The sequence below is a fragment of the Emys orbicularis genome, chromosome 1 (assembly GCF_028017835.1).
Source record: "Emys orbicularis isolate rEmyOrb1 chromosome 1, rEmyOrb1.hap1, whole genome shotgun sequence".
Lineage (NCBI taxonomy): Eukaryota > Metazoa > Chordata > Testudines > Emydidae > Emys > Emys orbicularis.
The window spans coordinates 172051515-172065418 of NC_088683.1; the positions used below are offsets into that span (position 1 = coordinate 172051515).

Below are 13904 nucleotides of genomic sequence, written 5' to 3' on the forward strand. Positions count from 1 at the left end.
ACTTCTGTATGACATGGGGTGCACCAAATGCAAGGGCACATTAGATCAGAGTTTGACATAATCTGGACTCCATTGCACCAAGTAATGCAATTAGAAACCATTGTGCCTCAGCACAGATAAAATGAAGCCTCAAACTCATCTTGATGGCAGATGGGGGATACAGCTGATAAGGGTATGGTAAGGCACAAAACCCATAACAACTGCAGATCACAGTGAGTTGCTCCATTGCTTTAAAGATAGGAAAAGTAAATTAGATGATCACAGTAACTATGAGAATAAATTCTGTTTCAACCCATGAAGGAACATGCACATACTAACAATAAGAGCTCTTCTAAAAGGATGCAACTGGCCACAAAGGAGGCATGTGCATTCAACTGCTGAGGAACTATATGGACAATTCTTGAAGGAGATGCACTGTTGCAAACACTTTGCAAAAATTCAAATATACAATGTCTGAACCAAAGTGGAATACCGTAGTAGACAAGGAAGAAAACATACAACCTTTTTGAAAAAATGAGGATCTGTATTAAACAGCATGGTAATTTAATTCAGTAATTGACACTTTTATTTTAAGTTAGGCTCTTATAAAAATCATACAGAATCCTGCAGGAAGAAAAACATTGTAAATATATTTACATAGTCATACATTAATGTCTAACACATTCACATTTGCCAGAAAACTTTATGGTGTCCATACCTGAGGTACTTTTAAATCTTCATCTTCAAAATCAGAGATCCATTGCTTTCGTGTTTCTTAATTAGAAGGTATGAAAAAAAGACATCTCTTTTAGAATGTGACATATTGCAAATGAGTGTTAGATTTGCATCCAAAAACTGATTTAACTAATTCCTCATTTAGACGTAAATATTTATAATTAAAGTATTTTCTAAATAAGTAAACTCCGGAAAGGTTTAACAAATTCAGCACACATACAAAGGAATGAAAGAAAGGAAGTATGACACACCACGTCAGATTTTCACCCAATATAAATTGGCATAGTATAACTGAAGTCAATGAAGCTATGTTCATTAGATCAGCTGTATATCTCACCCGATGCTTTTAGACAGATACTCAAAAACCTCTCTAATAGACAACTGCAAACTATTTGTAAAACACTGCTAATCTCTAGGGACCCAATCTTACAATACTTAAGCAACTGTCTTAACTTTATTTATGTGGGTAGTTCTATTAACCTCATTGGGACTACACACAAATCAAGTTATACAAACACACACTTAAGTGTTTGCAGGATCAGAGCCTATTTCTATACAGTACAAGTAATATTTGCCTTTAAAATATAGAAGTTGCCCAAAACGAATGATTAACATTCTTAAATGTTAGGGGGAGAGATTTTCAGGGGAACAAGTATAGTTGGGTGCTAAACTGCCCTTTATACCTCTAGAAGTCATCCAATAGTTCTGGACTTTTGCATAATCCCTTCTAGCTATGAAGCTTTCCCATAAGCATTGGTTCCTGAACATTTTTACTAAATTTTTGTAAAGTTGTACACATCAAAAAAATGCATGCCGTAGATACTGGAAATTACATTCAAAGCATAAGAATTTCTCTTTTAAACAAAAAGATTTACAAGGCTTACACTAGAGTCATTAATTTGCTCTTTTAGGTAGATAAATATTTATACTACTTGCAACTAGTAATTACTGATTACGAGTTGCAAATACTGTTAGAACCATTTATAATGTTCTAATGAGATGCAGCATGCCTTCTTCTGTGTTCTTTGTGTGGATTATTTACACAGTGCCCAAAAATGTGCTAGGAAGCAAGGAAGGAGTTGATTTAGACTAGAGCTACATTTTTTAGTAATATATAAGGAAAAATAGAGAATCATAAATATACATTTGTCTAGTTTCAAGTAACTTTTATTTTGCCTTTTGCCTGCTCCAGATACCTGCCTCAAACACAGGACTGCATTAAATGAACACTATTTACACAAAATAGCTCTGCTGGTGTTCCCAGATCTGACCCTTCCTGGACTGCTTCACCAGTACCATCTTGCAACTGTCAAATGTGCCACAACTGAACCAGGGAGCGACACCTCCACATGCACACATCAGTGTGAGCTCCTATACTCTTCCCGCATGCTCCCTCAAGTGACACCAGAAGGTGGATATTCTCTGCCTACATTTCCTGGTACTGTCTTTGAGAGTCATTAGAGAAGAGGAAGAGGGGAGGCAGTTTTCTGTGTATTTTGAAGGGGGTAGCAGGCAGGGCCGGCTCCAGGGTTTTGGCCTCCCCAAGCAGCCAAAAAAAAAACAAACAAAAAAAAACCCGCGATCGCGATCTGCGGCGGCAATTCGGGGGAAGGTCCTTCGCTCCCAGCGGGAGTGAGGGACCATCCACCGAATTGCTGCCGAATAGCTGGAGGTGCCACCCCTCTCCCGAGCAGCCGCCCCAAGCACCTGCTTGCCAAGCTGGTGCCTGGAGCTGGCCCTGGTAGCAGGGAAGTTTGGTTTTTTTCCCCACCCGCTACTTCAGGAGCTGCTTTAAGTGCTTCATAGCTTTCTGGTATATTTTGGGCAGCCCATCTTAGAACAGTTTCTTCCTTTACAAATTGTGCTTGCCCTCCTTGGCTTAAGGGGGCACTTGTCTCCATCCTTATATTTTAATTTTATTTTTCTTTCATAAGAAGCAAAACAAATGTAAAGACCTTAACAGCATCTGTGGTTATAAAAAGAGTCTAAAATGTGCTCCATGCTTTTTTCTCCTTTAAGAATCCAGTGAAAGATTTTACTTTGTGCTTCAGTCCCCGCCATCTTCTCCCTTAGCTTATTAGTGCACCAGAAGCACTCAGCCTAGCTGATTAAAAAAAGAATAATTAAATTTCCTTAAAACCGGTGATTACATCTGATGCCAACTTTGTTTAATTTGTATTTACAGCTGTGAATACTCTTGAAGGGTAATTTGATTCTTGATACTAAACTAGATACTATCCTTAATAAAATTTCTCAGACTGAAAACTGATTTGAAGTAGTTGAGAAGAAATCTGAAAATATGAAGAAAAAGCCTTTGGCTTTGGAAACAGAATTAAATAATACTAATAGGCATTGTATCTAGTTTCTCAATAGTAGTACAGCCTCTAATATCTATACATGGGACATGCTTTTGATGTGCATGAGAGGCAGGGGAAAAGGAGAAATTAACTCAGTTTGATATTATTACACTATTAGCAAGAATTTGATTCTCCTCTCTAGAACTAAGGATACCTAATAAAAGTTCTGTACCTAAATCTTCCTAATCTGCTGGTACTAAAACTGTAGTTCTTATGTCTTCTCATGACAGAGCACATGTGATGCAATTGGTCTGCAAAAAATGGAAACATTATGTATAATAAAAATATATGTATAACCAGACAGTCTAAAGCTACCCATCCATGTTTGACATGGAAAAAAAAAGTTCCTGCAGAAGGAAAAATTGGTTGCTTTTGCTTTAACTGCTTCAAGTCTGTTTCTAGATAAACTGAGGTTAGTCAAAGATCAAAGCATTATTTATTTTTATTATGATAGGGAAAAACCTTTTGGCTTCTTAAATTAGGCATATGGGGATCCTGCAAATATTTATTCATTGTGTTCAATTTTACACATACAAGTAGTCCCACTGAAGTTAGTGGGACTAATTTCATGCCTAGCAGTTTGCAGGATGAGGCCTTAGAGAAATGCATATGGAATGATAAGGGGAGAAGGACCAAACAAGACGAGGATGGGATTACTCGCATGCACAAAGTTAAGCACATGAGTTTATGATGTTTGCAGGATCAGGACCTTAGCTTATAAACTCTTTGGGTCAGGGATCACATCTTGCTCACTTTGTGAACACGACGTACATCTACAGTGCATTGCAAATAACTTTTAGCAATATATTTTATTTTTAAAGTGCTGATTCAGGGTTACATTACCCCCAACTTAACTGTGCTATTGGGAAGCAACAAGGGTAGTCAGATCAACCAAATTTCTGCTTTTGTCCCTATAAAGCAAAATCCATTAAACATCACAGAGGGTTTTTTTTTTTTTTTTTTGAAACTGGAACAAAACATCCCCTTTATTTAGGTAAGAAAAAATTTGGACTATATGTTAAACACCACAGAAATATCATCCTGCCAGGAGTTTAACACATTCCTTCCTTGGTCCTCCTACCCCCACTGTACACTTTGTATTCTGTGTTGAAATTGAAATTAATATAATTTGAAAATGTAGAAAACATCAAAAAAAATTAAAATTAATGATATTCTATTATTAACAGTGCGATTAATCGTGATTATTTTTTTCCAACTACTGATGCTTGTCTTTGCATCCTGAATGTTCTTTGAACATAGGGGTGGTTTTGGTTTGGTTAGGTTTTTCTTTGTTAATATATTGTTAGACTGGGTTAAAGGTGGACTCTTGAATGGGGAATGAATGTAGATAGCACAACAAAAGGATGTTGGGGTCAACTATCCTTTAGGGTTGAGGGCCTTTTTCTTTAAATGTAACACTTGTCCTTTACTATCAAGTTCAGCTGATGTAGTTACACTGTTTATATGGCTCAGGTTGAGCACAAGAGCAGTATTCATAAATCAGATGATGTAATAGAAATTCTCCCTGAAAAAAGGTTTCTAGTATGTTAACTGTAGGCTTGATCCAAAGACCACTGAAGTCATTTGATCACACCTCTTAACTTTCTAATTTTATAATAGTAAGTGTATATGTTGACGGGGGGAGGGGAAAGAATGGTAATTAAAACATATTCTTAGGTAGTGGAATGAAATTCAGACAGTGGAACAGCCTGCAATGGAGACTTCAAAAGATAGTGTTTAATGTCTTTGCACTGGGAAGTCTTTGCGTTAAGCTCTGGATTTGACCCTAGCCCTGCTATGTGCTAATGGCATTGGAATTAATGCCAAATAAATTTATTTGTTGGGTTTGAGGGTTTTTTGTTTTGTTTTGTTTTTTAGTATTCTAAAGGCTTGATTTGAAATACATTTAAATCTCATCTTCTTTATTGTATGCAAGGCCATGTAGAAGAAAAAACACTTCACACCTTCTGTTTGTTTTTTTTCCATTTTATTAAAGTAAGCCCTATAGCAGAAGTATTTTTGAATTTAGTTATGCTAGTCTTAAGTCCTCCTAAGAAATACTTTACATTTGTTATCAAAAATGGATGGACAGCATGGATGTTTCTCTGCTTTTGTTCTGAGGCAAAAAAATAAATTTTCCAGTTTTTCTCTTTGTTTATGTATTTGTATTAGGGCTGTCAAGCGATTAAAAAAAAATTAATCATGATTAATCATGCAATTAAAAAAATCAATTGCATGATTAACTGCACTGTTAAATAATAACAGAATACCATTTATTAAAAGATTTTTGGATGTTTTCTACATTTTCAAATATATTAATTTCAATTTCAACACAGAATACAACACATTTCCCCTTCCCCTCCAAGTTTGACCCCTTCCCACCCTGTCTCTTCCAGCCCTGTCTCTTCCCCACCTGTGGCTCCTTGTCCCAGGCCCTTTCTCCTTGCCTATCCAGTCCAAGTCTCCACCCCTAAGGCTTCACATCCTAGTCCTACTCTTCTTGCCCAGTCAGTCCTAGTCTCCCTCCTCATGCTCCTCATACAATCTAAATCTCTCTTCCCACCACACCCCTATTCTTTTCCCCCACTGTTTCTTAGTGACTGTCTCCTAGACCAGCCTATCCCAGTGTCCCCGCTCCCCTTCAGCTCCTCATCCAATCTCAGTGACCCCATCCGCCCCACCAACCAGTTCCCAGAAGCCCACCCCCCACCCCCTCCCAGTCTTAATCTCCGTGCCCAGCCAGTCCTAGTCTCCATTACCCCCACTATCCTCAATCCCAGCTTCTCTCCTTCACTCCCTCCAGTCCCAGTTTCACCAATTTGTTCCAATTTACTCCTTACCTTCCCCCCGTACAGCTTTTGTTCTTTGCATTCAAATCAGACTGCTTCCTCCTCCATGCTGTCTGAGTGCTAACTGGGGGGAGGGGTCCCTATGAGCACAGGAGAGACAAGCTTCCGAGCTCTGATTTTCAGTACCCAGCAGCACCTAGGCCCAGAGCAGTCATTAGAGGGAGTGTCCTGCTTAACCTGCATAGCCCTGAGCTGGAACATGCTCAGTCACTCTATGAGGATGACTAAGGTCCAACCAAAGTCATGGCCATGAAAAACAAGTCAAGGACCATGAAATCGGGTCTCCGCCCGTGAAATCGGGTCTTGTGTGCTTTTACTCTATACCGTACAGATTTCACAGGGAGACCAATGTTTCTCAAATTGGGGGGGTCCTGACCCAAAAGGGAGTTGCAGGGGGGGGGAGGGGTCACAGTATTGCCATCCTTACTTCTGCATTGTCTTCAGAGCTGGGCAGCCAGAGAGTGGCGACTGTTGAATAATTTGGCTGAAATTTTTCAAAACTCAGCCTGAGGCAAACATGGAAAATTTCAGCTTGAAAGATTTGGTTACTATAAGTAACTGAAAACAGGGTCTTATAACAGGAAGTCTTGGGAAATCTTAATAAGCAATGATACCAACCACACCTACCGTGTAAGCACTCATTTCAAGCTTTGTTTAAATCCACATTTCTGAACCTTTTGGAGCATTCGTCTGACCTCCATTCAAAGTGCAAATTGTTAGTGAAGAGTTCAGATTTAAAAACAGGACTTTTTAAAAATATCCCATAGTAAAAATGTATACAATAATTAGGGTTGTAGATTAATAGCAGTTAACTCACGCGATTAACCAAAAAAAATTAATCGCGATTAATCGCAATTTTAATCGCACTGTTAAACAATAGAATACCAATAGAAATTTATTAAATACTTTGGATGTTTCTCTACATTTTCATATATATTGTATTCTGTGTTGTAATTGAAATCAAAGTGTGTATTATTTTTGATTATAAATATTTGTACAGTAAAAATGATCAAAACAAAAGAAATAGCATTTTTCAATTCACCTCATACAAGTACCGTAGTGTAATCTCTGTCGTGAAAGTGCAATTAACAAATGTAGATTTTTATTTTTTGTTACATAACTGCACTCAAAACAATGTAAAACTTTAGAGCCTACAAGTCCACTCAGTCTACTTCTTGTTCAACCAATCGCTAAGACAAAGAAGTTTGTTTACATTTACAGGAGATAATGGGGCCCTCTTCTTATTTACAATGTCACCCAGAAAGTGAGAAAAGGCATTTGCATGGCACTTTTGTAGCTGGCATTGCAAGATATTTACGTGCCAGATATGCTAAACATTTGTATCCCCCTGCATGCTTCGGCCACCATTCCAGAGGACATGCGTCCATGCTGATGACGCTCTTTAAAAAAATAATGTGTTAATTAAATTTGTGACTGAACTCCTTGGGGAAGAATTGTATGTCCCCTGCTCTGTTTTACCTGTATTCTGCCATATGTTTCATGTTATAGCAGTCTAGGAGGATGACCCAGCACATGTTGTTCATTTTAAGAACACTTCCACTGCAGATTTCACAAAACACAAAGAAGTTGACAATGTGAGATTTCTAAAGATGGCTACAGCACTCAACCCAAGGTTTAAGAATCTGAAGTGCCTTCCAAAATCTGAGAGGGACGATGTGTGGAGCATGCTTTCAGAAGTCTTAAAAGAGCAACACTCCAATGCGGAAACAATAGAATCTGAACTACCGAAAAAGAAAACCAACCTTCTGCTGGTGGCATCTGACTCAGATAATGAAAATGAACATGCGTCGGTCCGCACTGCTTTGGATTGTTATTGAGCAGAACTAGTCATCAGCATGGACGCATGTCCCCTGGAATGGTGGTTGAAGCATGAAGCGACATATGAATATTTATCTTGTGACGCCAGCTACAACAGTGCCATAGAGAACGCCTGTTCTCACTTTCAGGTGACATTGTAAACAAGAAGCGGGCAGCATTATCTCCTGCAAATGCAAACAAACTTGTTTGTCTGAGTGATTGGCTGAACAAGTAGGACTGAGTGGACTTGCAGGCTCTAAAATTTTACATTGTTTTATTTTTTAATGCAGTTTTTTTGTACATGATTCCACATTTGTAAATTCAACTTTCATGATTAAGAGATTGCACTATAGTACTTGTATTAGGTGAATTGAAAAATACTATTTCTTTGGGGTTTTTTTTTTTTTTTTTACAGTGTAAATACTTGTAATCAAAAATAAATATAAAGTGAGCACTGTACACTTTGTATTCTGCGTTGTAATTAAAATCAATATATTTGAAAATGTAGAAAAAAATCCAAAAATATTTAAATAAATGGTATTCTATTAACAGCGCGATTAATCGAGATTCATTTTTTTAATCGCTTGACAGCCCTAATGATAATCTTAAAAAAAAAAAAAAAAAAGTTCACGCTTTTTAAAAATAGGCATAGTAACATGTCCAGTAGTGACACTATAAAAATATTTTCTGGGGTGAAGACATCAGATGTCTTCAGTCTTATACTGCATAGCATATTAAAAGCAAATGTATATTTCTAAAACAACACATATGGTGATACGGCATTTTTATTTTGCTTTTGAAGAGATTAAATACAGTACATGTTGAAATATACAAAACTTTTCCTTTACCTGTGGTTTTTTGACATTGTGTGGCCCTCTGCAATTAAAAACAAAAAAAGAGAAGAGTCAGAAGAACCTTAGAACAGTGTAAGTTATTTTGCAAGACACTTATTTACTTTGCTTATTTATTTATAAGGGCCCTGATTCTGTAAAGTACTATTCAACCTCAATTCCCAACAGCTTTTGGCTGCAGTCTAAGAGGTTATTGACCTACAAAGCACTGACTATCCTAGGATCATCTTACCTGAAGCACCACCTTACTTTCTCACACCATACTGCTAACTGTTGAAATCAAAGACACACAAGCGGCAGCTACCTTGGTATATCAGAGAGCTAAGGAGAGAGCATTCTCCTTTGGGTCCCTCAAGACTAAAAATTCACTCTTCTTTCCTTTAATCTACCTAGTTCAAAAAAATCCAGATTTGTTGACCTTCAAGACACTCCACACAATCCACCTTTTAGAACAGGCATTTGGGAGAAGACTGAAGGTTTGGTTTCTTACAAATGTTTGTAATATATATTTGCTGAGGGGGCCAATATTTGTTTTTTGGAGTGGAGCAGAAAGAGAGGGAAAAAGGAAACACATGTAATATAATTTCCACAACAATAAGGGAGGAAGAGAATTGAGCCTGGCATGTGCACACTTAGGCTATGTCTACACGAGAGACCTTACAGCAGCAGAGCTGTACCAATGCATCTGTGCTGCTGTAAGATCTTTCGTGTAGCCGCTCTATGCCAGTGGGAGAGAATTCTCTCATTGGCATAATTAAACCATGTCCAACGAGCGGCAGTAGCTTTGTCAGTGGGAGAAGATCTCTCATCAACATAGTGCTGTGCACTCTAGCACTTATGTCAGCGAAACTTATGTCATTCAGGGGGGTGTTTTTTCACACCCCTGAGTGACCTAAGTTTTGCAGACAGAAGTGGTAGTGTAGACATGGCCTTAGAGACAACTCAGATTGCAAAGACATTGTAATTCCTTTATTTCAATCTCTACAAAACAATCCATGTTAATAACGCTAGAGGTGGGACCCCAGGGCAGAACTTGGCCAACTGCTGTCATTTTACCTCAAGTATACTTTAAAGTCAACAGTGATATGCTGAAGAGGTACAAGAGTACTGTTAAAAGAGCTTCAAACTGTATTCTCTCCGCAATATTTTTTTGGCCGCTGAGCTTATTTGTCACTATGAAATGGAAAACTATTTCTCTTTGATTGTATCCCACAAATATTCTTTGGAACAGAAAGGTTAAATTAAGGAAATCATACCATGCAAGAGAGTTATTAGATACCTTATGTAATTTTTTCTTCCATTCGTTAATGTTTTTTTCTGACATATCACCCCATAGCTGTGGTCCTAGATATAACAAAATAAATTACTACAAACATTTTGCATACATTACAGTATAAGTCTATGTTGAATTATCTCTCTGTATTTAAGGAGTGTGTGTGAGGCAATGAAAATACCATCAAAACCAAACTACACCTGCAGGTCATTTACGCTGTGTGTTGGCCAGCAATTTATATGAAAATGACTTCTTTAATGCAGTTCTATGTTTGAGATTAAATTGAATACAGTCAGTAAATTCAAAGTTAGTTTCCTTAATAACACAACTCAGCTCCATTGCATGTTATGGCCCTGATCCTACAAAGACCTAAGCAAGCAGCTAACTTTATATGTGAGTAGTCCCATTAAATGCACCAAGCCTATGTGGAGTGTACAGCAACTCGGATGTTTAAGTCTTCGAAGGTCTGGGACCTATATATAGTGTTTCCTATAACGTGTAAACAGATGTTACAAAAACCAGACACATTACCAGACATTGCAAATTCACACATTCCAAGTGGCAAAAATGTAAACACACAAAAAATCCAACACTAATCCTTAACTCCTGAAAATATATTTAATCATATTAAGATTGTAAAAGCCTTTAAAAACACACAACCTAATTCTGGACCTGGGACTACATAATAGTTGGTATTTTTGTAGCATTTTACATATGCGTACAATAGTTAAGTTAACCTTGTTAAGGCACTTAGGTATCAATCCTCATTTGACAGGTAGGAAGCTATAGCAGAGCAGTTCTTGGCTCCAAGTAACATGTTCAAACCATTAGACGACAATGCCTATTAAATTGCAGACCATATGACGTTTTAGAGAGATCTCAGCCTTTTAGGTTAGAATCTCCTCATATACATGCAACCCTTCTGACGGATGACAACTTTTATGAGACCCTGGAAAAACATGTACTCCCCCAATCTCAGTACAGTAACTGAATTAACCATGGGTTTCAGAGTAGCAGCCGTGTTAGTCTGTATCCGCAAAAAGAACAGGAGTACTTGTGGCACCTTAGAGACTAACACATTTATTTGAGCATAAGCTTTCGTGGGCTACAGCCCACTTCACAGGATGCATCCAGTGGAAAATACAGTAGGAAGACATATATATACACACACAGAGAACATGAAACAATGGGTGTTACCATACACACTATAAGGAGAGTGATCAGTTAAGGTGAGCTATTATCAGCAGGCCACTCGATTACAGACCTAAAAGTCGCAGTATTACAACAACAAAAACTTCAAAAACAGACTCCAATGAGAGACTGCTGATTTGGAATTAATTTGCAAATTGGACGCCATTAAATTAGGCTTGAATAAAGACTGGGAGTGGATGGGCTATTACACAAAGTAAAACTATTTCCCCATGCTTATTCCTCCCCTCCCCCCCAGTTCCTCACATCTTGTCAATTGATGGAAATGGGCCATTTTTATTACCACTTCAAACAGTTCTTTTTCTCTCCTGCTGATAATAGCTCACCTTAACTGATCACTCTCCTTATAGTGTGTATGGTAACACTCATTGTTTCATGTTCTCTGTGTATATATCTCTATCTTTCTACTGTATTTTCCACTGCATGAATCCGATGAAGTGGGCTGTAGCCCACGAAAGCTAATGCTCAAATAAATTTGTTAGTCTCTAAGGTGCCACAAGTACTCCTGTTCTTTTTGTGAATTAACCATGTGCTCTCACAGTGAAGAAAAAGTCTTCTTAAGATAACGCAATCTATTCCATCCAATGAGATACTGCAAAATATTCACATCACAACAGCTTTTACATAACGGCTACTGGGTTCTCCCCTTCATTCTCTTTTCTCACTTACTTTCTTTCCTTTAAATTCCTCTTCTACCCTAATGTTTGTTCCTTACAACTCACTATAGTATTAACCACTGTTCTTTTGAGCCCCAATGACTTTTTTTTTGGCCTAAATAATGACTAAAATTGTAACTTCCTTTTACCCTTCATCCATTGCTACATATGGACATAGAGCCAGAGCCTGTAAAAATTACCCATGCATTGCATTTTACATATGGCTTCGATGGGACTATGCCAACTGGGCAAACTACAGCAGATACTGAAGTTTCTGTAGGATCTGGACCACAGAGTGAATTCTTTTTGCCCAGACATTATCCAGTCCTATTTGTGTAAATCTGTACACTGTAGTAGGTCTGAAAAAAAATAAAAAATGAAAAATGCTATTTTAAGGAATTCTTACCAATGGGTGTATCGTAAGTCAATGATTCCATAGAGACAAGTATATCATCTTCAAAGGGATAATTGTACTATTACAAAAAAAAAAAAAAAAAAAAAACCAGACCATTTTAACAGAAATTATTGGTTAAATTTCTAACAGCAGAGGTTTTACATAAAGTTCAAAGATTTTCATAAGCTTGTTTAGATTGTGTGTGTGTGTTTCAGAGAGAGAGAGAGACTTTTACTTTAAAGTATTTTAAAGTCTGCAATCTGACAATACCCACTTTTACTTTAGATGAAATACATTTTTAAAGGCTATAAATACTGCTGTTCCAGGGCATAAGCCAAACACTAATTGACAGGTGTTTAGGAGTAAATGTGCACCATGGACAAGATATCCCGTCACTGTCCTTTATAGGGCTTCTTCCACCTTCCTCTGAAGTAACTGGTTTTGGCCATTGATAGACTGAGAATCTGATTAGAGGGCCTACTGGTCTGATCCCGTATGGCAATACAGTCTAGAGGGGACTGGCAAGATGAGAAAAAGCATTTACCATCATCATGATCTAAATGCTATTACCAAGACAATCAAGGGTATTTTAAAAAAATACTGCACACATATTTTTAAAGTTTATAAATAAAGACGAAAACCAAACAAAAATACTGGGGGAATTTCCATCTCTAACGCGCTGGATGTATCAAACGGGAGCCACCCCCTTCCCTGTCAACAACGTGGAAGCTGCAATAACTTGCTTGTTACCAGTGACATCGCTGCCACACGCAATACCCCTGAGCTACAAGCTTCCTAAAATTAACTCCCCAAACCAAACTTAGAGACGTAAGTAAAAGGCCCCCGACGTCCCGAGGGTGACAGGCCCGTGCGCTCTCCAGACTTCCGCGGGACTAGGGGGGGGCTCAGCACCTTTGCGAAGCGACCCAGTCCCAGGCTGGTTAAGTGACCGACGACACATGTAGGAACTTAACTTTATGCGCAGAGACGTTGGAAAGTTGCGCCTAAAGTTTTACACCTTTGAGCGCCCGGCCCCCAAACGCCCCCAAACGCCCCCGGCCCGGGCGGCTGATTTCGATGAAGGGGGGGGGCGGGGGCCTGGCCAGCGGCTGGACTTTGCCTGTCGTTCTGCGACACCCCCGCCCCGCGCGAGCACCGGGGCCTGGGCCGCGCGACTCCCGGCATAACGACGGGGGGGGGGGGAGGAGGTGACGGTGACGAGGCCCCGCCCCCGGCCTCACCTTCTCTATGATCCGCTGCAGCGAGTCCACGAACCGCGCGTTGCTGCGGCGCAGCCTCTCCTCCAGCTCCTCCATGGCGGGGCGCCCCGCGCCCCCCGCTTCCCCCAGGCGTATCCGTCGCTCCCCAGTTCCTCGTCAAGCTTCCTCGCGCCGATTCAAACTTCGCGCCGCCTTCCGCAACCCCTGACAACCGGATTGGAGGTTGGCCGTGTCACTTTATTCGGAACAGCGAATCAGTGGTCCTAGAGTCAATGTTTCTCCTGACGATTGGCTATCGTAATCGGAATTCCGCCCCTTTTTTCTTATTGTGTCCCGCCCATCTCCTTCTCAGAGCTCTCTAATTGGACGCCGGACTCGGAAAGGATGAGGATTAGGAAAAAGGGGGAAAGGTCTCTGTTCTACCTAGCAACACCGGCCCACTGTGAGCTCCTATTGGAGGTAACAGGCCGGTGGCCGGCTATTGGTCACTGCGGCCCTGAGTATTTCTTTTAAACCCCAGCTGTCCCCAGAGCCATGAAGGGAAAATGCTGGAGAAAAGGGGA

General features: G+C 39.3%; 1 protein-coding gene across 1 annotated transcript in view; it reads right to left on the reverse strand.

Moving 5' to 3' along the window:
- The window catches only part of HJURP (Holliday junction recognition protein), a 34545-nt gene extending 21108 nt beyond the window's left edge, over positions 1-13437 (reverse strand). The window contains 5 exon segments of the mRNA XM_065418699.1: positions 698-753; positions 8587-8614; positions 9869-9933; positions 12134-12200; positions 13363-13437. Of these exon segments, the coding sequence (XP_065274771.1) occupies positions 698-753; positions 8587-8614; positions 9869-9933; positions 12134-12200; positions 13363-13437 (291 nt within the window).
- Positions 13438-13904: the final 467 nt, after the last annotated feature.